Source organism: Solanum tuberosum, unplaced genomic scaffold, assembly GCF_000226075.1.
Source record: "Solanum tuberosum cultivar DM 1-3 516 R44 unplaced genomic scaffold, SolTub_3.0 scf00185, whole genome shotgun sequence".
Taxonomy (NCBI): domain Eukaryota; kingdom Viridiplantae; phylum Streptophyta; class Magnoliopsida; order Solanales; family Solanaceae; genus Solanum; species Solanum tuberosum.
Window position 1 is genome coordinate 139,494 of NW_006239122.1, and position 24,185 is coordinate 163,678.

The following is a 24,185-nucleotide window of genomic DNA, read 5'->3' on the forward strand; positions in this document are numbered from 1 at the left end:
GCCCGACCCTGTGCTCCCCCCCCCCCCCCCCCCCCCCCAAAAAAAAAAAAATCATCTTTAACATCCAGCACAAAGTTCTTTTGTTTATTTGCACAACAATGGTTTGATATGATTCAACCGCCAGTCTAAGAGATTGAGTACGATTTGGTTGCAATTTTTTTGTGCAACGCAACATGATCGTTATGTAGACTATAGAGAATATATGAATTGTGTTATTCAGCTAAAGGGAAAGAAAAGTAAGGAGGTTCACTCAAGCTCAATTTCAAAAGCTCAAGAATAGATCAGTATAGAGTAGGCCAATCAGCTAGTGTGATCCCTGATGTTGTCACCGCTCATATTGTACTCCATCGGCAGCTAGCGCATAGTCATGACTTTAAGGACTCCAATATTTATTCTCTGTGTCAAAATGCTCGTCTACACCTATCCACCAATTTTCCATCAGTCTGACCCCTCTTTCTTCCCATAAAATCAAATCCCAGCATAAAAAGCACATTCATGCCCCAACACTTGCAGAGAAGAAATCCATCCTCCATTATGTTAGTTTTTTTTTTTTGTAACTGAGTTTGACAGATAAATATAACTTGTTACGTTTTATGTTCGCCTGGTAGTACATGGATGTAGTTAAGTTTGAGGATAGTTGAGGAATGTTTTTTGCCAAAAGTTCAAAGATTGCATGCACACCATTCTTTTTAATAAAGATTGTGTCTGGGCCAGCTTGTCTACACCTAGGCTAATTGACTGGGTACGTGCTACCACTCACTAGGACAATACCAGATTGCTTTGTCTATCTAGGCTTAAACAGATCGGGAAGGATCACCCTACGTCTTTTGCCTCTGTTGGGATTTGAACTGTTTGTCTCCCATGGTTCATTCAACATAGTTGACTGTAATACTACATCCTTGGATTTAGAAGATGACTCATCAGGACAATGGAAATGATCGTTCACCTTGGACAGTTCCTATAAGCTCCATCACTATTTGCGGAACTAGGAAAACAAGTTAGCTAATTGAAAGCCGAAGAGTTTCAACCTGCAGAGTCAAATCTTAAGATAGGAGACAAAAACACTATAAAGAAGACAAGAAAAAGGCTAAAGCTATTTATTGCGACGGAGACAAGAAGAAACAAAATCCAAGGGGAAAAGTACAAAGGAGAGAAAAAGCATAAGACAACTGTATTGTCTTCGAAAGATCAATATTCCCCCCTATCAGTGAATGATTGGGATCCTCAAGATTATTTGAAGGCTGCTTCCAATTCGTGGTACAGTACATAGCGGGTGAGATAAATCTAAGATGATGAACAAAGCTAGAGCAGTAATACACAAGTAGAATAATTGCACCACTGGACACTACAAAGAAGGAAGATAACTTTGAGTTGATTGGTGAAATTATGAAAAAACATATGAAGACAACCCTGTTTTGTGTCATTGATAAATGTGCTATCTTTGTGACTTTCTGGATATTTCTTTTACAGGCCATGGGATAGAAACAAATTTTCACTCACTGGGATTGAAAATGAATGTAAGTGAAGGGGATTTAGGGATGAGAACACAATGATTGTTTGATAACCAAAATTGAATGGGGGAATAACTTAAAATTGAAGATATTGACGGTCTCAATGAACTATGAAGGAAGAAACAAGGAGAATAATAATAGGTGAAAAGGAGTGAGATGGATTTATGGTGTGAGTGAGATGAAGCAATTGATTGAGTGGAACGGGACGAGTGATTGAAAATTAGAGGTCTCTAAGATGAACATTTGTGTTGTATGACTGCATAGGAGAGTAGAGACCTTGAGAAATCATATTAAATCTTTTGCTTGTTGGGTATATTTGTGGTCTTCATAAATAGTAGGAGAGTCTCAAAGTGGTGAGTGTTATGGAGAGAGAAACTTAGATCAAAATTTAAGTTCATGAAAATTGTGTACTGGAAGACTAATCAAAAAAATTACATAGAGGAAGTTTGAGATGTTTTTGAAGTTGAACACGGTGAAGGTAGGTCGTAAGGGTGGACTAAGCAATGTGAATTCTGATGAATTTCATAAGATATGATCCTCTCTCATATGTATTGAACTCCTTTCTCTCATTTAATCTTACATTGCTTATCTTTGCACATTATTAATCCTTTATCAAGTCTACCTTTTTTCTATCCTGCATCTGTCAAATGTCAAACAAGATGAGGTGAAAATAGTCTTTGCTCTATTACTGAGTTGTCATCAGCTCATTTTAAAGCTAAAATTGCTAGAGGGCACATTTTTATTTAGTGATTTATGCCTTCAACATGCCTCCTTGCGTGCAGACGAAATTCTTTTTAGTGTGCCAAGCAGGCAAATTTGTTTAATGAAGGGAAGGATGTAAGGCATTTTCTTTGGGCCTCTACCTACTCTAATACCTTATGAACTTTATGACCACCTCTTTTAGAAACATAAAGGCATAACTAAGTAAAAGTGTGCCTTTTTGATGGTTAAGTTTTAGGATGAGGTGGTTAGACAATTCAGTAATTTAGATATGATAAAGTTCAACCACCAGCACCCTATTTGCAACTTGCATACAGGTTGAAGCAAAATCCAGGAAATATTCAAAAGATTGGTTTCGGTTGAGTTTTCGGAATGTTGAAAATGGCAAATAGCAGGTTTAAATGCATTGCATCCATTGGTTTTTGTGTGAAATGTAGAAACTAATTATTGTTAGCCCTATGATGTACTGTCTGCTTGCTGAATTAACCAAAAAGAGACTGTTGATCTCACTCTGCATGTATACATGTTATATTATATATGAACCCCATTTTGATAACATTGTCGTATACGTGTTATAGTATGTATGATCCTGAAGTTGATAGCATTATCTTGTTCTTTTCTCTTTCAACAGGCTCTATATTTCTGTGTTCCATTTCGAGAACAGCTACTGGATTATTATTCAAATAACAAAAATCTTGCTGACGCAGATGAAAATCTCTTGACATGCCTTGCTGACCTGTTTATGCAGGTATTACGTGACTATTGTTGACATTATCTTTTCCTAATTGCTTTCCCTTTCATTTAATTATGATGCACAAGTAAACACAATCATGTGTTAAGCTGCTACTAAGAACCCACAGTTATGATGTCCATATCTGCATGTAACAGCTATTTCGGAGCTGTCAGGATAGATCTTTGGATTAATGTCCATTCTCTCTATTTAGAGAATTTGTTATCAACTGTTCATTAGAATTTACATGTACAAAACATTCACTGTCAGTGAAGAATTTCTTCTTTTTTTTTCTTTTTTTCCTTTTAAAGGTTAGTTAGGAGATTACATTTCTATGTGTTTTCGATAGAATTTCATTTTAAATGCATAATCAGCATGTTCAGGTTTAATAAAACTAAAATGTTGTTTTTTTCTCTTTGTGGCTCATTATGTGGATCAGATAACCAGAATCTTGTTGAGATGTTCTTCTTAGGTTTCTTTCTTTGTTTTTAATACTTCTCACTTGCACAAAGGGAAAAGGAAATGTTCTTCAGAGTGGAGAAGCCCCAATAGCCAGCTCCTGGATGGGGCTAGGGTAGTTGTTTACAGGGTATGAATGTGGATGTGATCTTTCTTTCCCAGTCACTCTTTATTTGAAAAATTCAGATGATATGCAGATTTTGGTTTTGTAGTTATGACTATCTGTTTGTGTTTTTGACCTGTGAGCTCAGTTTTAAAAACCACTTCCCTGATCTGACCCTTTAGTGTTTTGTCATTGGTTCTGTGTTTTCAGTTTGACCCGAAAAGAATCATCAATTGGCTTAAGGCAGTTTTATTTTATTTGTAGGGGAGACTAGGAATTTGTTGTTGTTTCTTGTTCTGTAAGGCTGAAAATAAAATAGAAGATGAGTTCCTAGAGGATGTGCATAAAGTAATTCTTGTGCTTGTTAATGGCCTGTCCAGCAGGCATGTTGCTCTCCATTATTAATTTATTCTTAGTTTCTTGTCTTTAGTATGCATTGGCTGAGAGTTTGTCTTGAATCTATGTCATGTTCTTGTCATTGAATAGATTGTTCAATTATTAAATATTAGTTTATTCTCTTAGTTATTTTTGTTTCCGTAGAAAGAGTGAATGCATTCACGATTTTTCTACTAAAGCTTAGGCTCCAAATAAGCGACATGTTTAGTCCAATCCGGTTAAATGTTGGCAATTGACAATTTGGGGACATAAATGTTTGTTCTGCTAATCTTTTGGGATCTTTAAACTGAACTTTCGATCTACTTCAGTAATGAAAAATAATACTTCATCTGTCCCAATTTATGTGGCACTCTTCGTTTTCGAGATTCAAACTGCATAAAGTTTGACCGACATTTTAAAATGTATTTTTTCATCATATTGACATGAGAATTGCAACTTATAGTACTTTCCATGTATTTTTTAAATATATAAATTTTAATTTTAAAATATTGAATTGATCTTATTCAATTTTCCTTCAAAGATTATTCAAATTGACTCTCAGGAAGAGGATAGTGCTGCATAAATTAGGACGGAGGGAGTATATTGTTAGAAAATAAGAAGTTCAAGTAATACATTGGCTTTCACTGTCTCACGTATAAATTTTGAGACCATATTTTATGACTTGGAAAATGCTGTAATTAGCTAAGCATATAAGATGATTTATTTCCTACCATCTGTTGTTCTCTTTAAAAGGTTGTGCATTATTAGTTTGAATCAATAGTATCCTCCTCCTTTATTTACAGATATTTGAAAGCACATTGTCAGAACTTGTATTTTTTTGCATTTTATGAGCCCATGATCAATATTGTACTTCATCATCGAACTAATGGGTTTATTCTTGTGATTTTGTAGATAAGCTCACAAAAGAAGAAAACTGGTGTCATTGCTCCCAAGCGCTTCGTACAGAGATTGAAGAAGCAGAATGAGATTTTCCGCAGTTATATGCATCAGGTTTCCTATAGTCACTTCTTTTAAGAAATGCTAGTTAGAAACTAATAATCCTTTATCCTATAAATATGGGGAAGATATCCCCTAAGTTTGCCTGTACAGGTGTTAAAAACCCCTCTCCCTCCTTTTACTTGCATTTACTGAATTGTGTGCTTTACTCCCTTTTGGTGTTGCTAGACTGATATAATGTGAGATTGCTAGAAATCCTAAAAACTGATGAGTTGCTTCCTATATTTGCCTCTTTTTTCTTTTTCTTTTTTTCTTTTTTTCATGCTGCATTTGGTAGTATTTTTCTTGGGCATGTTTCATTGAGAAATGTAATTGTGTTGAACTGGAAATCTTGTTCCTAGGCCAGTCAAATGATCAGATCAAGTGAAAAAATCCCTGCTTGGAGTTGATTGTCCTGCCTAAGGGACTTCTCTTTGTTATCTTTGAAGATATCCTTCTCTGCCTTTGTGTTGGTCCAGACTAAACATTAATTATTGTCGTGCTAGTCTGCAAACATTCGTTTTCATGTTAATTTAGTGACTAGGAGGTTAAGCTCATTTAGAAGTGTTAGATATTCTACTTGCTTTACATTGTTTCTCTATGTGGAGGGCATGCATGTGGTCATCAGATCCAGCTTTATCTAAAATTTGTTCTAAGAAATTTGTCCCAGAAATTGAAGACTTGCATTCTACCTGATCCAGAAGGAGGAAGAGAGAGAGACTCACATTTCCAAATAATTGATAGCTAAATTAACTGTCATCATGATGCTTTTGACTTTTATTCATCAGTTACTCTTCATTTCCCTTTATGTGTTTGGTGCTTATATGCTCTGATAGTCTGATGTACTCTCCCGCCACTCATGTGTATTGATATCCTTCTTTGTTAGGACGCACACGAATTTTTAAACTATTTACTGAACGAACTGGTTGACATACTGGAGAAAGTAGCCAGTGCAGCTAAAAGTGATCAAGAAACTTCTTCCCCAACAGAAAAAATTGCAAATGGACCAACCAGTGTTCATGCTAATGGTGTTAAAAAGGAGCCCCTGGTTACATGGGTGCACAAAAATTTCCAGGTAAAGCTTGCTAGTCTTGGCAGTTATCAGCTTATGTCATCATTTCTGGTTATACATCACCTGATATGTCAGCAACTGTATTCCTCTTTCTCCTTTCTCTTTTTGAGGTTTATCTGCCAGGACTGTTTAAATTGGGTTGTCTGGTGCTCAACACTTTGGGATTGGATCTTACATTCAGTCTTGCCATGTACATTGTTCAGTTTCTGGCTACAATCAGGAAGTAAAGTATATTTTGAGTGATAATAATGAACTGCCAGTGTCCACGAGAGATCTGCTTTGGACTCATACTTGAAATGGTGCATGCTACTTGTAAATAATACTATGTTAGATTTCAAAATTAATGGAGGAGTCTATCAAAAGCTAGATGTGAACTCTAAAGTGAAGGGTCTATTATCAAGTAACAACATATGCATGGTAAGTTTAGCCTCAATAAGAAGAATGAAAGCAAAGTGAGACGAGATTGTGTTCTCAACAGTCAACTCCAAACAATTCAGATATTTTCACTGAAAATTGACATATAAATACAATATAACACAGAACAAAAATAGGATTGCTAAATTGGAGTGCTGCTAGAATGTAATCGGATGTGAAGATACCTTACAGGCTAACTATGTATATGATGGTTGAAATGGGAGAATGCTACGGCAAGATCTGTGATAGGAAGATACATAACAACAATGATAAGCACGTTAAATGGAAAATCGTGAAGACCAGCAACGTCTTCTAGGTGTTAATATTTGACCTCTAAGACCTGATGTATCCACAAAATGAATGTCCTAGAAATTCATATGTATGTAAGATTGAGCAAGATTCAAAATTATCACTTGTGACATGGGGAGCGAGTAGCACAGGTGGAGGATAATATGGCATTAGGTCTGCTTAGATTTTTATGCACCAGTCCATAGATGCAGATGATTGAAGATATGAAAGCAAGGAAGTAGATTTAAAATCATAGCAAGTCATGATAAAAGATCTAAAATCTTTGCTTCCATTGTTTCTAACCTTAATTAAGTCTGCATTTTTTCCCCTTACAGATAAAAAACTAACAAGGACTTAGATTAAGTTAGAAACAGCAGAAACAAAAGATTCCTACAGGCCATATCAACTAATTAGGTCTACACAATATAAGATGAGGTCCCTGTTGTATAGGCAATTTGCTGACACTATTGTACTAACCGAAGAAACCAATGAGGTGTTAACCATAAGCTTGGACTATGGAGAAGTACTCTAGAGAGTAAGGCTTACGATAAGTAGAAGTAGATTGAATATATGTATTGCAAAATATGTTAGCATAAGAAAAGTGAAGTTGAGGTGAGATTAGGTGACATTGAGGTACCAAAATGCAATCAATTCAGATACCTACACTCACCTGGAGATTGGAGTGAGACTGGAAAATGGAATGATAGATGGAGATGTTACACATTCAATGATAATTGAATGGATGAAATGAAGAAGTGTTATCGAGGTGTTATGTAGACTCTGCCTACCATAGTCAAAGTTAAGTTCTTCAGAACAATTATAAGACCAACGATGTTATATGGAAGGAGTTAATATTGAGCTGCTAAAGTCCAACACATTCACAAGATGGGTGTCATAGAGATGTTAATAATAAGATAAATGTACAGTCATAAAATTAGACAATATCTAAAATGATCACATAGCACCAAAAGGTGCAAGTAGCACACATTGAGGATAAAATAAGAGAAGGTCTATTGAAATGATTTGTTCATGTCCTATGTCGACCATTAGATGCAATGGTTTATAGGAGTAGAATTATGGTGAGAAGTAGGTTTTGAAAAGGAACAAGGTAGATCTAAAATTTCATAGAATGAAGTAGTCTCTTTGTTTTTTTTTTTGAAAATGGTACTATTGAAGAATGAAGTTGTCTCTAAGGCCCTACAATCTGTTGGAATCAATGTAGACTTAGCGATAGATAGAACACAATTGAAGAGAAAGCTCTATATAGATGACACCAATTAATTGGACATATGTTTGAATCACGTTAGTTAGCTTAAAATTTTCTAGGTATCTTCTAGCCATATCAGAGATTTGTATACCACTAGGAAATGAGAGAACTGCTGGTACTTCTTACTTTTATTTTTATTGTATATAATACTGGCCAGAGATGAGTTTAAATGGAGATCCCAACTTGTTTCAGACTTGGGCATAGTGGTTGTTGATGGTGTTTAGTTGTTATTACATTTATGTTAGGTCTCTCGAGAGCTGCTTTTTTTTTTTTTAAAAGGAGGAGATTTAGAGAACTTCTAGTTTTAAAGAATTTTCTAATTTATTTAAATGGCAATTATTTAGTATTGGAATGAAATAAGCCGAATAAAATGGAATTGAAGGATTTTTATGGTCGACCCAATTATTCTGCGATCAAGGCATAGTTGATTGATTTTTCAGGGATCGATGTGCTTTTCTTGTAGATTCTCCACGAACTTGGTAAGTCAGAATAAGTGCCTGATATTGCATCCTTATACTGCTTCTGGTGTCTGACGTCTCTTGTCAAAATTAAAAGAAAGGAAGGAAAAAGAAAGAAGAGTTCAGAAGTAGAACTAAGGTTTTTTAACATCATTTCTTTGACAGTATGAAAAAGAAAGTTAAAGAGTATTTTATCTGGTCTTGAGATGTCTCTGTTAAACCAGTACTTCTTCTACACTCTATAATTGAAACCAGTACTCTCTACACTTTCCAATTGAAACCAGTACTTTCTAGACTCTTTAATTGATCTTAACGGTATTTTCTTCCAGGGTATACTCACAAATGAAACGAAGTGCTTGCGTTGTGAGACTGTAACTGCACGAGATGAGACATTTCTTGATTTGAGCCTCGACATTGAACAGAACAGTTCAATAACTAGCTGCCTGAAGAACTTTAGTTCCACAGAGACTTTGAATGCAGAGGATAAATTCTTCTGTGACAAGTGTTGCAGGTATAATGTGTTTTTTGCTTTCTTGTTGGATAATTACAAAGAACACTCCTTTAAGGCATATGCCTCTTTGACGTAGCTGCAGCAAACTAACATGATTCGTCTCTTTGCTGTTTTCTCTCTAGCAAATTAACTAATTCACCATTTTTTGAGAACTTAGCTTGCAGGAAGCTCAGAAGAGGATGAAGATTAAAAAGCCCCCTCACATCCTAGTTATCCATTTGAAGCGATTTAAGTACATTGAACAGCTTGGTCGGTATAAGAAGCTCTCATACCGCGTTGTCTTCCCACTTGAGCTGAAGCTGAGCAATACAGTTGAGGATGCAGACGCTGAGTATTCCTTATTCGCTGTGGTAGTCCATGTTGGGAGTGGACCAAACCACGGACACTACGTCAGCCTTGTGAAGAGTCACAACCACTGGTTGTTCTTTGATGATGAGAATGTTGAGATGATTGATGAGTCAGCTGTTCAAACATTTTTTGGGTCAGCTCAAGAGTATTCCAGCAATACAGACCACGGGTACATCTTATTTTACGAGAGAGTCTCCAATGGAAGCACTAGTTAGTAGCTTAATGAGTTTAGTTTATTTTGTTTCCAATTTTGAACTCAATTTCTACCTCTAGTGATCAATTTTATCATTTGCTACAACATTCCTTTGTAGTTTCTTCAGAAATTTTCTAGTGAGTTGACATGAAATGTGAAGAATACATATCTAGGTTGTTGCCTTGTACAGTGGATGGTAAAAGCTATACCATCTATTTTTCCAACAATAAAAGGGGAAAAAAGATATGTAGTGTATGTGATGCTTGAGTTTAGTAGGATTTATTCTTCAGTTTATGGAGTGCTAATCTACTTTTGTGATCCATTCTGATTTAGAATATTGACCTTTTCTTTCTTATGCACAATATGTTGAAGTCAAAAAAGCTTACAGTTTGCCGTTTTCAACTTTATGTCAAAAGATGAAACTGTAAACAACCTTTTCTCAAACTCCGCATATAGCAAAGGCTTAGTGCATCGGACTATTTTTATCAAAAGATTTAGGTTCCCCTTATGGTGGCATAAACTTTTTTTCCAAATTTACGACACTACATTTCTCCAGGTCAGAACTCAAAATGAAGTTCATAGGATTTCTTGGTCCTAAAAATTGCAGTCTGCAACAAGTACTAGTCTCGACACAAACAAGAAGGGTGGAGGAAACCTATACAAGATCAACAGATATTGCATTTACTTTGCATGCAAGTTAAGAATATTTTCAAACGTAGAAGCACTGGTTGAAATATGAAACCATTCCTCATATTTCCTTGAAATAAGTTTAATCTATTTTTTAAATAGTAAAACATTACTATGTTTTTTTCTTAGACCTATCGATTGAGGAGTGCTTGTTATCATATATGTGGTGCCTTAGTAGCCCACACTTCGAATTGAAGCTCCCCTATAATTCAGGTTGGATGCCTGGATCCTCAGCCCGCTGGGACTTAGGATTCGAAGACCAAGTCAGAGATTACGAGCAACTCTCAAGGAGGACGTTGAGACTCTGCCAACCAGCATGACTACATGCTTAACAAAATTTCAAAATCTCTATTCTAAAACAATAAATCGCTATTTAAAAGAATCATGCAGCAGAACCAGTCACAAATTTGTATACCTAAGCCAAAAAAAATCTACTACACCATTTCCTTCACAAAAAACACGCCTTCACATGTACGTTACAGCTCTCTAAGATATGCAAAATATGTTGAATAAGCCCACAATTTCTTACAATTGATATTGATTTTCTTTGATGCCGTCTAGCCAGATTTTCTATATTGCATACACAGGACAGACTCTATTGCTGCCAACCATATTGCTGGTTACGGTTTCCACTCATCTGGTTAGAACCTCTCCCTGCACCAGAACCTCCATATTGACCACTTTGGGAGTAATTAGGAGGACCACCATATCCACCACTCGGTCCCCGGGGACCACTGGGAGCCAACCCACTGCCAGGAAAAGGTGGGGCTCGTCCCTGAGGTGGATATGCCCCACTACTATAACCTCCACCCTGTGCCCCACGATCTTGATAATATCCCCCGCCAGGGTTTCCACCTGGAGGATATCGATTTGATCCTCCAGTACCACGAGGCTTTCCAAACTGATGATGACCAGCCCCAGCAGATGTTGCAGGCTGGGAATTGCTCATTTGATGAGTAGATCCACCCCAGTGCTGGGAATGACCAGGCTGTTGGATAGGAGGGAGGCGCGAATGTTGCTGTGGGTGCTGCAGCTTGTGTCTTTTGGCCATTTCTTCATTCTGTCTCTGCTGTTGCCTCTTTTTCTTAGTCTGGAACTCATGTGATGATTCGTATTTAGGTAGGCTGTTCAATACAGTGAGAAACAGGTTGTTAGGTTAAGAGATATATATGCATACATATCATATTAATCTCAGGATATGCTTTCATTGATGCTTATAAATCTATAAAAATCTCAAATTAGTTGGAACAGGTGGTTAACTGTAAGCACATTAGCCAAGAAGTTCCAGATCCATCGCAGGGAATACAATAAGCACAAACAGCACTGAGAAACGTTGATGTAAATAAGGTGCACACCTTCTAGGATCACAAGGTAAGGGGTCGGTCCAGAAATATTCACCATCTAGAGCATCCTTTGCACATATTCTCTGCAAAAAAAGGTGTCAATTAAAACCAGAATTAGTAAAGAAGCAGAAACATGCTTTACAAGTTGCAACCAAGCTTTATGCAGTCAAACAGCTTATTATAAAACTTAGGGGTCGTTTGGTAGAGTGTATCAGCAAAAATAATGCATGCATTAGCTTTGTGAATTAGTAGTCCCTTGTTTGGTATACTTTTTCATGCTATGTATAACTAAACACTCTATTGTGTATTGAGGAGTGTATTACTAATACCATGGATTTCTAAGAATTAGTAATTGCAAAGATATTTAATACATGCATTAGCATGGTTAAAGACTCAACTACCCCTCAAAAGCACTTTTACATCTTTTCTATCATAATTGTGAAGGATATTTTTGTAAATAAATATTTTTATACAATACATACTATTTTTAATACACCAAATCAAACAATGCATAAGAAATAATTTATGCATAACTACTGCAAATATAACTAATACAACCATTACTAATGCAACCATTGCTAACAGTCTAATGTGCATTATTTTTATACTCTCTACCAAACGACCCCTTAAAGTAGAGTTCAAATGCCTTTGTAAGAAACACGAGATAATAAAATTGTCAAAAATCTGTAGTCCTTTTGAGTAAAAATATAGATAAATAAAACTAATAGATCTCCAATCAGGTTTGCTCAGGAAAAAGCATTATCTAAATTTTGATGGCCTTATTGGCGCATACCACACTGGGTCTTCAACCTAAACTTTTTTCTTACTGTAGCATAGGCTTTCGTCCCTTCGCCTATAGATGGCGGCTTGGCTTCGCTATCGCTCAACCTAAATCCAAAATAGTTGGTGACCCTATGAATCTTTTGATCCCGTTTTGTTCTATTCTAAGTATGCATTGGTCATGACGGAGATGTAGGTTTTCCAGATACCTTCCCTCAATGTTATCTCATCCTTTTTTTATCATATCTTAATCGTCATATTGGTGCATCTATGGAGATAAGTTTGTGTAGGACATGGCCAAACCATATCAAGCAACCTTTCTTTTTATCTTAATGTGTGCCACATGCACCACCTGTTGAATAGGACACCCATTTTAACATCTGCTTTTTTATGATATTTTATCTAGTGAACTCAGTGTTTTGGACGGCGAGAGGCGACAAAAGGCGACAAGGGCCTGCCTCGCCACGCGGTGAGGCGAGCGGCGAGGCGCTCGCCTTTTTGAATTGAGGCGCCAATTAAGACAAAGAATGTAAAATATTTAATTGCATATATAAATATCCAAAATCTCAATAACAATAACATTCATTAGCAATGTCCCTCTTTTTGTTAGCATCTCACGTCATTGAATTCACTATTTATGGGCAAATAAATACTATATTAATTAGTATAAAACTAAATTAAGTAGGGAAGAAATAATTATAGAAGAATCAAATTATTATTTTTTTAAATATAGGCAGATTCCAGCCCAGTGAGCAGAGCACTAGTCTACCACAGAAGTACAAAACCAAGCATAGTCTCAAACTCTAAATACTGAAAAACAGAGTAATTCCACCCAAAAAAAATAAATAGAGTAGTTCCACCAAAAAAAAAAAATAGAGTAGAGACTAGATAGTAGAGAAGAAGAAGAAAAGAAGAGAAGAAAAGAAGAGAAGAACTAGAAGAGAAGAACTAGAGATAAGATTTCGTACCTGAGAAGGAGCAGCAGTTGCGATTACAATTCGCGAAGAAGAAGTCTCCACGAAGGAGCAGCAATCGCGAAATAGGAGGAGAAGAGGAGGAGCGTCTTGCGAAGGTCAAGTTGGCAAAAATACCCAAAAAAAAACCCTAATTTTGGCTTTTATTTATTAAGTCCGACCTTAAAAAAAATTAAAAAATAAAAAGGCGACGCCTATTGCATCGCCACACCACGTCATCTTACGCCTTTCCGTCGCCATGGCACGCCTTTCTGAAGTCGCCTCGCCTCGCCGGAAAAAGGCGATGACCCCTCGCCTCGCCTTGTCGCCAAAGGCGAAAGGCGAGCGCCTTTCATAACACTGAGTGGACTACGTGTTAGAATCCCAATATTCACAAAAACATAACGTCACTAGTCTCACACTCGTAGTAAAGAACTACTCTTTCACTACAGCTATCTTCCTAGCACTCAAAACACCATGTAACGTTATTCCACTTCAAAAGCTCTCAATTAGGGGTGTCAAAATGAACCTAAATATATGCAACCCGCCCAGAATTTTATGGGTTGGGCTCAAGGTAATTTGGATTGGGTTCAATCTCAACTCATTCAAGCATTAACCCATTTTAAATGGATCCTCAATTGAGCCCAATTTAATCTCCAATTTCAACCCGTTTTAAGACTCTTTATTTGCATTGATGTATGTTTCTATATAAAAAGTATGAATTACTATCTATTTTATATCTTCTAGGATTTATCTATCCATTTGTAACTTCTTCTTTTTTATTTTTTTGAGTTGAAATTCAAATTGTGGTTATAAGAATTAAATAATATGTAAAAATTATTAAGATTAAGCAGGTCGAATTGGGCGGATCATGACCCAACCCGATTTTTAGCCCATTTGAGCCCAAAGTAAACTTGGCGGGATCAGAACCCAACCCATTTTAATATCTCCAATTTCAACTCAACCTACCCATTTGACGCCTCTACTTCCAATGCATGTGATCGATACTTCCACTAGCTAAGCTATATCACACTTGAATTTGTGCCATTAGAGAAATAGTAAACCATCTATGATCTCTTTCTATAAGCTTATTTAGAAAAGATAATTGTATTATAACAGTAGCACTAAGGAAGTGTTGCAATATTTATAGGCGAGCAAAACCCAACAGAAGAATCCTCTCAAAGAGGTTGAGAGGATTCTAAGAGGCTATGTATTTTGCTTCATTCACAAATTCCTCATCGAGAAACAAAATACAGGTAAACTTGAATTGTTGGACCAAATTAACTTTATCTTCAAAACATCAATTGTTCATTTCCTTCCAAACAATCTATCATATGGATGTCGGGTGATATTACACCATAATGACCTCTTTCTGCCTCTAACAACCTGTGGTAGTTCTCGGCAATGTTACTTGGACTCTCCAATATTGTTGTCGTACATGTGCCAGGTTCTCTTAAATGCACTACTTTTGGAGTATCGGACATGCACTCATCGACATTTTAGAAGAGTCTGAGCAACATAGGTTCACAGTATTCCCTATTCTAGGCCTATTATGTTTTGGTATGTGTTATGCCTTTGTTGTCACTCTACAATGAATGAAAAGATGGTTAATACTTTCTACTTCTTCCCGCAAATGTGGCACCTACTGCATAAGAAATGTCCCTTTTTCAGAAGATTGTCAAGTCTCAGACATGCATTTCGGGTCCATTAACCAAGATATGCAAGGCACTTCGAATGAGACTATTGAATCCAAATCAGAGACCACGGTCACTGACTCTGCTAAAGGCTTGTAACAAGAGTTTAACAATGAAGACATTTGACACTGTTCAGTCTCCCACATCGGCTAAGGGGTGTCGGATCCACACCTCGAGTTAGCTTTTGGAGAGTTAGGCCCATGATTCATTTCCTTACACGGAATCAGAGTCGGACTCATCCCAATTCTTTGTTTCGAAACATCTGTAATTCCTTTCATACCCACAAGACTCAACGTATGCAAGCTCGCACTATTTTCCTCAAATTATTCAATGGTTTTCTGATGACGACAGGCCTAGCCAGTCAACAAATCCTTCACCGTGTATTGCATTACAAAAGGCATAATGAACAAATCAAAAACAGGTTCTAAATCTGTCTAGCAACAGTGCAATGCAATAAAATATAATGCAGTTCTCCTCCCTGCTACACATAACATTTACTACATATCAACATCCCCCTTCCCTATATAGATTGAATTGGGTGAGGCACACATCATCTGAGACCAACCGTGTAAAGCAGGCAACCTTATAAGAGGCCTTAGATTTCCATTTCTTAAAAGGCTGCCTAACTCTTTATTTAATCTCCTTGTGACAATCATCATCCAAAAAAAAAATCATCTCCTTATAACATGAACCTAAAAAGAATATTTCATTTGTTGCCTCTTCCATATGGTACAATCAGCTTCTGCATTTAGAGCCACATGCTCCAAGTCTTTTAGCAATGGCATCATTCATGGTACTTCCCAATCAAAGTAGAGTCTTCTATAGTTTATGCACCAGCTACCACAATTCCAACATATGACACAACTTCCATCTTCCTACATTGGTTGTGAAATTATAATGGTCATCGTATAAAATCGAAAGTGGTGTATGTCCTCTCCAAACAGAGCCTTGTATTCCTGCCATGACTAACCTTAATCTCTATACTGGTTCTAAAAGCTGGTGCCTGGTCTTAAGCTGCACATATGCTTCCATACAAGCCATGGGGTGTCTGAACTATACCAATATACCAAAGACTTTGTTCTCCAGATTTAGCAACAATTATACTTTTTGCATAAAATGATAAAATCTCCATAGCCATTTCATTATTATACTACTGTTATGTTCTTTCAAGTTTCTCATTCCAAGTCCTCCCTTTCTTTTATCCAGCATCACCACCTCCCACTTCACCACTGAAAAGTCCTCTTTTTTGTTTACATTACACCAAGTTCCTCCTAACCTTATCCAATTTTTTCTTCATACAGACTGGGTAAGTCGAAAGAGAGTGAGTACACTGCTAATGAGTATGATCCTAGCCCGAGAGAAATGTACAGCCTTTTCAGGTTGTAAATCTCTTCTCAGTTTTCAAACCTCTTCGCAATCTTTTCCAACACTGTTTTTGCCTTGTATAGCTGGTACCTAAAGAGGCATGCCCAGGTAATTTGAGGGAAGCTCTTAACAACCCAAAGTATCACCCAACCTTAGTAAATCATGCACTTCATTAACCCGCATGCCCTAATTATGGAAGGGTATGCCAACACTATTAATTGCACAGCTTAAAACACCAACTCACCATTCATTCATTTCAATCTTATAGATGATCAACCTGCCCATTTCATTTTCCAAAATTTTTTACTCTTAGAGGTCTTGGCGTATATCAAATTAGGAAAAAAATAATAGCAAATGTGTACTCCCTCCCCGTCCCAATCTATGTGGCACCCTTTAACTTGACACAAACTTCAAGACAAAAAGGAGAACTTCTGAAATTTGTGGTCTAAAACAAACCTTAGACATTCATGTGGCTATAAATCATTTCATTAAGGGTTAAGAGAGAAATTTGAAAGTTAAGTTGTCTCTAATTATAGAAAGGTGACATTCTTTTTGGGACAAACTAAAAAGGAAAGGGTACCACATAAATTGGGACGTTCATACATTTTGTCCGATCAAAATGCATCACATCATATGGGTGGGAATAAGAACGTTGGTTAAAGTAAGGCGACTGTTTTACTATTATGTTCTACTCTAATCATTACGGAAACTAACAAACATACGACCAATGTCCCTCTACAAATTCTGATAACACCAGACAATGGTAAATCCATTGAAAATACAAATTGCAGCAGTAATAAACAATCTACATACTAAGAATAGTCACACACTAATGAACCAAGTGAGTGCCTTTGGACAGAAAGGAACTCCTAAGGAGAGTACATATTGCCTTCATAAATAAATTCAGATGCCAGTAAAACCTATATTCTTGAGGCAAAAGAGAGTTTGATCCTTGTCTTCTTTTTGTACTCAAACGACTTCTGATTATGGAACAAAGGAAAACTTTGCACTTCGAGATTTAGTTACTAAAACCACATTAAGGGGAATACCTGAGATGGGTCAAGATTCAGCATTTTGTCTAATAAATCCAAAGCATGGCGATCAAAACTGCACAATGAATAAAAATCAAGTATGTTAGCCATTGTACAAAACAAGTAGTTCAAACTACTCATATTTCAAATGGAGAACCCTTAACTGCCTAAAGACCTCTCTAACTCGTCTTTTCATTGGCCTTGCTGGCTTGAACTTGCTGTACCAAGGAATCTTTGATACACCAGGCCAGTTAATCTCATCAGGGGTTCCACAAAGCTCAAATATTTTGTTCAATTGTTCAGGCTGTAATCAGAAAAGATTAAGAGAGATAAAGCCAACTGAAATCATAAAATTGTACTAAAAATAGAGCATAAAGATGAAGCAGAAGTAAAAACACAGAAAAAAGTAGTAGAGAGAGCTCACATCAAAAGAAACACACTAAGAGCATGTTTGACTAAGCTCTTGTAAAATTTTGCTTGTCATCATAAAATGGAGATTATTAGTCACGAACCTAGCTAACAAGATCAAATAAAAGAAACTAAGAAAATCTTTCCTCTTCAGATTTTATTCAATCAATTGTTAGATCAGGTTCGAATAAGTTGTTTTCTAATCCAAAAGCTTCATTGTTATCAGCATATCAGACAGAGAAATGGTATAGCAAACTATCTAACATAAGTATAAGATACTCTCAAGAAAAGAAGCAATAGCACATTAGCAGAGATTCCTTAGGACACTAGCAGCAGGTATACTTGTAAAGCGAAGCTACTGACACCTACAGCACCTAGAGAAGCAAGAAAAAAGTTTAAAAGGATATTACCTCATTTTTCCCAGGTAAGATTGGCTTTCCAAATAAAAGTTCAGCAAATATACAACCAACGGACCACATGTCAACAGCGGGTCCATACTTTGTGGCTCCAAGCAACAATTCTGGAGGTCTGTCCAAGATTATCGTATATTTAGTCTAGAAAGAGCAGAAAAACCTCAGAGTGAAACAAGCAAAGTAATAAGAAGAATGCTTTAACATGCTTTAGATTTACCTGTACCACAGTGTAATAACACGATTTGTCAGATTAGCATTATGATCACCAGAAAATGAGCGGGCTAAACCAAAATCAGCAAGCTTCAGATTTCCTTCATTATCTATCAGAAGATTAGAGCCTGCTAACATAAAAATGAAAAAAAAACAAATGTGTCACGAGCTTCCAGGAACACTTGCAAATATCAACATGTTACATACAGAGAATTAAGTACAAAGTAACCTTTGATATCTCTGTGAAGAACTTGATTAATATGGCAGTAATGAAGACCAGTAAGCAGTTGCTTCATGTAGCACTGGAAAAGGAGTGTCGTCAATAAACGAGCAGCGAATAGATAGTCATCACAATAAGAAAAGACATAATCTTTTCTTCTAGTTAGGCTTACGATACTTTAATCTGTGGAATTGTGAATCTCAACCCTGGTCGATCAGCAAGGCCAGTCAAGTCATGATCCATGTATTCAAAAACCATGTAGATGTTTCCCTTGTACTTGTTACTATCTATTCCTGTAAGAAAATCGAAATTCATGGATGTTAATTTCTGCAAACATTGGGAAAGGAACTTCACTACCAATAAGAAAATTTTCTTAGCTGGAATACCTAGCTTCTCTGGTTCATCCTCTTCAGGACCTAGATGAGAAATTCATATCAGAACTGACAATAAAAGTTCAAACTTTCCCAAAGTTCCAAAATTTATAGCATCTAAGAATTAAGAAACAAAGTACCTTGAGAGGTTACTATCTCTAACAGCTTAATGACATTTTCATGCTGCAATTTCTTTAGAATTTTAATCTCACGGATGGCTGTTATAGGGAACTGCAGAAATAAGTATAAAGTACCAGGTAATCAGTTTTAGCCCAGCAATGCAATAGTCAAAATAAGCTCCAATATTTAAATTAAATGGTATAAATACAAATCTAAAACAGCATGAAGATTGGGGAAAAGAACAGTACCCCCTCCTTCTCATTGTCCATACGTATCTTTTTCAAAGCAACAATCTCCCCAGTTTGTTTATCTCTGGCCATGTACACTTGCCTGGAAAAGAGCATCAGAGCCAATCATGCTAAGCATACAAACAATGAAGCAATACTATTGAAATATCAACAAATGCAAAGTTGGCTGAGTCATCTCTAAATTGAATCAATGTCATCTATAGTCACCAATTACAATAGTTGCAATGTGAATCCCAAGTGATAGTGTCAATTGCATCCTTATTGAATGACTTTGGCCCGTTCTTAATCAGTCAGTTAGATTTTTATCAACAAAAAGTAGCCAAGCACCAAAGCTAGTGCTGGGACATTACAAATTAAGAAGCCCCCTATACAAAAACTAAAAGAAATTGCTCACCAATACAAAAAGTACTCCTGCAGTGAGTCGATAAAATCTATCATGCAATTTTCATCAATGCTAGCAAACCTAAACATCTGTATATTATTATCTGAGTTGAGTGAGTTCTGCCCTCAGAACACCTTAAGTTCCTCTCTATCGACCGTACCCAACAGACACACTCGGATACTCCTACATAATAAGAGATCTATGAAGCCTTCCCCCAACTATCCAAAAATTGTCTGATCAACTGTCACACTATCCAATGCTGCCCAAGAATGTTGATGAACAGGTCCCACAACTGCCTTGCAGGAGCTGGGCCAGGAAAAATCAACTTAACACTTATAAAGTTCACCATAATTCAACAACTATGGTTGGTATGCAAGGATTGACTCTTGGATTATTCCGGGGAAAACCTTCAACTGGGGGTTTCATAAAAAAAAACAAGGATACCTCCAACAATTGTTTTGGGACGCGAGAGGCGACAAAAAGCGACGAGGCTCCCTTCACTGAGGCGAGGAGGGAACAACAACAACAAACCCAGTGTAATCCCACAAGTGGGTCTGGGAAGGGTAAAATGAGGCGAGAAGTGAAGCGCCAGTAAATACAAACTAATTAAAATAATAAATATGTATATATAAATAACTAAAAATTCAGTAACATATCAAACAAAACTAATTAGGTTATTAACTATTATGCAACTAAAACTGAGAAGAAAAAAGCTGAGTAAAAAAATGCAGAAACAGTGGACAAACAAAGAAAGAAAGAAGCTGCCAGAAAACAGAGGAGAAAAAAGAAAGAAGAAAGAAGAAGAAAGAAGTAGAAAGAAGAAGAGGAAAATAGAAAAAGTACATGAACCCTAGCTTCAACTCACCTCGTCTTGACCGTAAAACAGAGAAAGAATAAGAGAGAAGCTGTGCAGGGGTAGTCTGGTTTTGACCAAAAGATCCTAGTTCTCAAGTTGCGATTAAAAGCTATGCTTTGACTCGCCGTCTCATCTCCCCTTTTCAGATTGCTCCTCGCCCCAGGGGAAAAAAGGTGATAATTGTCTGCTTCGCCTCAACAAATTAAATTCATATAAATCTAATGTTGTTCGGTCTTAGACTCTTAATCTATTATTATTATCCATATTAAAGCCTCAAAGAATATTTCTAGGGATTGAAATGATATGTTTTCTCTTCAAAACAAAAATAGTGCAAGTTCTTCAGACAAAGACAATTATTTTTTCATTGTTACAAAGTCAACATTACTTTCCTAAAACCAAATTCAGACAGGAAAAAGTCAAAAACCAAAACAAAACTAGAACATTTCAAAACCGAAATGGCACCATTACAGAGGGCTGTGTAGATAATTGAAGATGGGAGTACGGTCTCCCCACCCCCCACCCAACAAGTTATGTCTTCATGAAGGGTAACATGGGGATGTAGCTTCCAAAAAGGAAAGGTGTCATTCTTTTTGGGACAAACAAAAAAGAAGAGTGAGTTATGTAATTGGAATACTTATTTCTACTTATCATTACTGGTGTAGAGAGAGTAGATCATTTCTATGAAGCGAAGCGAGGGTTCAGAGCTTCAGCTGGCATGAAAATATGGGGAAGAAAGTTAGTGAGACCAATAGGACAACAATTGTATGTCTGTTTTGAGACAAGACAACTAAAGGGGAACCTTTTTTAGTTTTTAATATGATTTTTTTGCTTATAATTGTCTGTATTTATTTTGGTCTTTTTTCTTTTAAATTGTGCTTCGCTTCAATGAAGCGAGCGCTTCGCTTAAAGCGTGAAGCGGGACCTTGTCGCTTTTTACTGCTCTGCACTCCCCTAAACACTGCTCTTACCACCACTCACTTAAAGTGTAACAAGTGGAACTATCACCACCACATATTTAAAAGAGGATTTCGGTACTTAGCAACATTTGACCTACATGTCACAAAACACCTAAACATAAAACAGGCAGGAGCGAGTAATAACTGACAATATCCTCGAAGCTCTTATGTGAAATATCATAAACAATAAAAAGAATCAAAAAAAATGTTATCACAACCAATAAAATGGGAAACAACCAAGTATAATGGCAAAACATTTCTAAAGGGCTGACTCCAGCTCAACAAGAATGTGCACTAAAAGTCTCATGCCTACTCTACATTCCAAAGTATACTCATACATCAGATCCTTCCAGAATATATCAATGGCCACACATACAACTCTATAAACTATTTAGCAATGTATCAAAAGTCTATTGCTTCCCACAAGAAATAGATCATTCTTGATTCCGAACCCCAGGAATAGCCAACTTGTACTGGAATTACAGGAGGTGATCAACTATCACCAGAATGCAGATCAAAGTTCTTCATGTAAACAGCAGCTAATTTTTCACTAGAGATGGAAACTTTTCCAGCCTTCGAATATTGAGGCTTCCAAATGCATTTTCAAAATTTACAAAGAGCTTTTGGCTGAAATCTTGGAATTGATTTAATCAGATATTAATAGACTATAGTTAGAAAATACCTCTACATGCACCACCTATCCGTGCTCCCAGCATCCCCTTCATCGGTCCAATAAAACTAGAACTAATTACTAACTCTTTGCATAGTTACATTGGAAATATAATCCTTGTCAATATTACACTAACTGGAATATGAGCACCGGCTTGCCTACAACAACAACATACCCAGTGTTATCCCACAAGTGGGGTCTGAGGAGGGTAGGGTGTACGCAAACCTTACCCCTACCGCCTACCAGATTTGCCTATAGAGCCAACATAGACAATCGATACAATGGCAGTCTTCTCTTCATTTCTTTTTATTACAGGCAAATTACCAAATATCTTCTTCTATTTGACTCGATTGTGCAACAACAACAACATACCCAGTGTAATCCCACAAGTGGGGTTTGCAGAGGATAAAGTATACACACACCTTACCCATACCTCATAGTGATAGAGGCTGTTTTAGACAGACCCCGACACAAGTAAAGCATCTCAAAGCAGTTAAATTTGACTTAATTGTGCAAGCAAAGCATCTCAAAGCAGTTAAATTTGACTCAACTGTGCGAGCCAGAGAAACTCCAACAAAAAAGATCCTTGTTCAAAACCCAAAATCATGCCAATGTAAGAACTGAATCAACTAAATTGATTTTCATAATGGTCAGAATGATACACAACAACTCAAAAGAACAAAACGCAATCCTAAATAATATTTTTAAGTCAAAAATACAAAGGTCTATCTATCCCCAATGGCTTTTTCTCAATGGCCTCACAGATTCAGTTTCAAAAGAAAAAAAAAAGGCTTCACATAGCCTTCCCCAAAACTCAATAACATCAGATCATGAAGTAATGGCATTACAGCAAACTAAGACAAAACTACAATAAAATATCCCCCAACCCCACCCGGGGTCCTACATCCAAGTTCTTAATTACCCAGAAAGAGTACAACTGCAAAATACAAAGAGTAAAATCAACAACACAAATGTACCAAAAGCTTCTAATTTCTTGATTCAATGAGGTAAAAAAAGCAACCCATCAACCTTCATGTTATTAAACCAAGGGAACCCATCCTTAACTATCCAAATAAGAGGCAAAATAGAGGATAAAAGGAATTTTACTATCTGGGGAGGAAAAAAAACTGACCCATAAGTTCCTTCACCGATTTGTTCAAGCTTTTCAAAGCATTCGATACTTCGAGAACCCCATAGTGGCGATTCATCAAGATTCAACTGACCAAAAGCAGCCACCGCCATGTTTGTACCTATCTCTCTTCCTCTGTGTGAAGAAGAACGATTGATGTAGGGTTGTATAGAGTTGATAGAGAGAAAGAAAGTTCAATTCAAAAACCACAAGAGAGGAACGCTGTGGAGGCGGCTTCGGATTACTTTGTATGGAGTTGTGGGTTTTTCCACTAAACAAATGGCCTTGTTTGTGCCTAATACAACTTACCAAGGGCTTTTTTGCTAATTCTTAAGTTATTTCATAACGTATTATACTGTTGTCGTATTATATCATATTGTATTATTTTGATCAACATAATGTTTGAAGTGATAAGACTATTCAAATTTTAATATTCGTGAAGAGAGAATTGTAATAATGTAAAGAAGATGTATATTCTTCGTCGTTACAAAATGTGAAACATCAATAATTTGAAGGATATTCATCGTTACATAGTGTCACGCATTAATAATTTGAAGGATAAACCTACCAGCAAAGTAAGATACGTGATAATAATAAGTAAAGACAAAATGAGAAGAAAAAATAAGATAATAATGTGATCACACTAACTTAATCATTCCACTAAATCTTTTTTTTAATCGTTACATAATGATATGATACAATAAAATTAAGTACTAATTAGAACAGATAATGTATTTAAACTAACTTAATAGTATAACATAATGGGTGATAACCGTTCAAATGAAGTGTTAGAGTATTCGCCTAAATCCATTAATATAATTTTATTTGTAAATTACATAAATATTGAAGTATTAAATAATATTAGTATAGTATTCACGCGATAGGCGGAAAATATATATATAAG

General features: G+C 36.4%; 2 protein-coding genes across 2 annotated transcripts in view; one reads left to right on the forward strand and one right to left on the reverse strand.

Moving 5' to 3' along the window:
* The window catches only part of LOC102582326 (ubiquitin carboxyl-terminal hydrolase 3), a 12,234-nt gene extending 2,484 nt beyond the window's left edge, over nucleotides 1–9,750 (forward strand). Inside the window, exons 2-6 of the mRNA XM_006355274.2 lie at nucleotides 2,863–2,979; nucleotides 4,811–4,909; nucleotides 5,781–5,969; nucleotides 8,723–8,904; nucleotides 9,062–9,750. Coding sequence (XP_006355336.1) covers nucleotides 2,863–2,979; nucleotides 4,811–4,909; nucleotides 5,781–5,969; nucleotides 8,723–8,904; nucleotides 9,062–9,467 — 993 coding nt within the window. The 3' untranslated portion in view covers nucleotides 9,468–9,750. The remainder of the gene's footprint in view (nucleotides 1–2,862; nucleotides 2,980–4,810; nucleotides 4,910–5,780; nucleotides 5,970–8,722; nucleotides 8,905–9,061) is intronic.
* A 731-nt stretch (nucleotides 9,751–10,481) lies between these two features.
* On the reverse strand, nucleotides 10,482–23,559 carry LOC102582666 (cyclin-dependent kinase C-1-like). Its single transcript, XM_006355275.2, has 12 exons — nucleotides 23,285–23,559; nucleotides 19,289–19,370; nucleotides 19,061–19,151; nucleotides 18,936–18,965; nucleotides 18,727–18,842; nucleotides 18,559–18,631; nucleotides 18,337–18,457; nucleotides 18,117–18,234; nucleotides 17,463–17,602; nucleotides 17,317–17,374; nucleotides 11,488–11,558; nucleotides 10,482–11,256 (listed from the first exon to the last, which is right to left on the reverse strand). Exons 1-12 carry the CDS (start codon nucleotides 23,392–23,394, stop codon nucleotides 10,728–10,730), a joined length of 1,539 nt encoding a protein of 512 aa, XP_006355337.1. The 5' UTR covers nucleotides 23,395–23,559; the 3' UTR covers nucleotides 10,482–10,727.
* Between the last annotated feature and the right edge of the window lie 626 nt (nucleotides 23,560–24,185).

Coding starts and splice junctions, on each gene's coding strand:
- LOC102582666 (XM_006355275.2), bottom strand. CDS start 23,394: ATGGCGGTGGCTGCTTTTGGTCAGTTGAATCTTGATGAATCGCCACTA. Junction 19,152..19,288: donor TGGACAATGAGAAGGAGGGG/GTACTGTTCTTT, acceptor TTATTTCTGCAG/TTCCCTATAACAGCCATCCG. Junction 18,458..18,558: donor TCTTCACAGAGATATCAAAG/GTTACTTTGTAC, acceptor TTATGTTAGCAG/GCTCTAATCTTCTGATAGAT.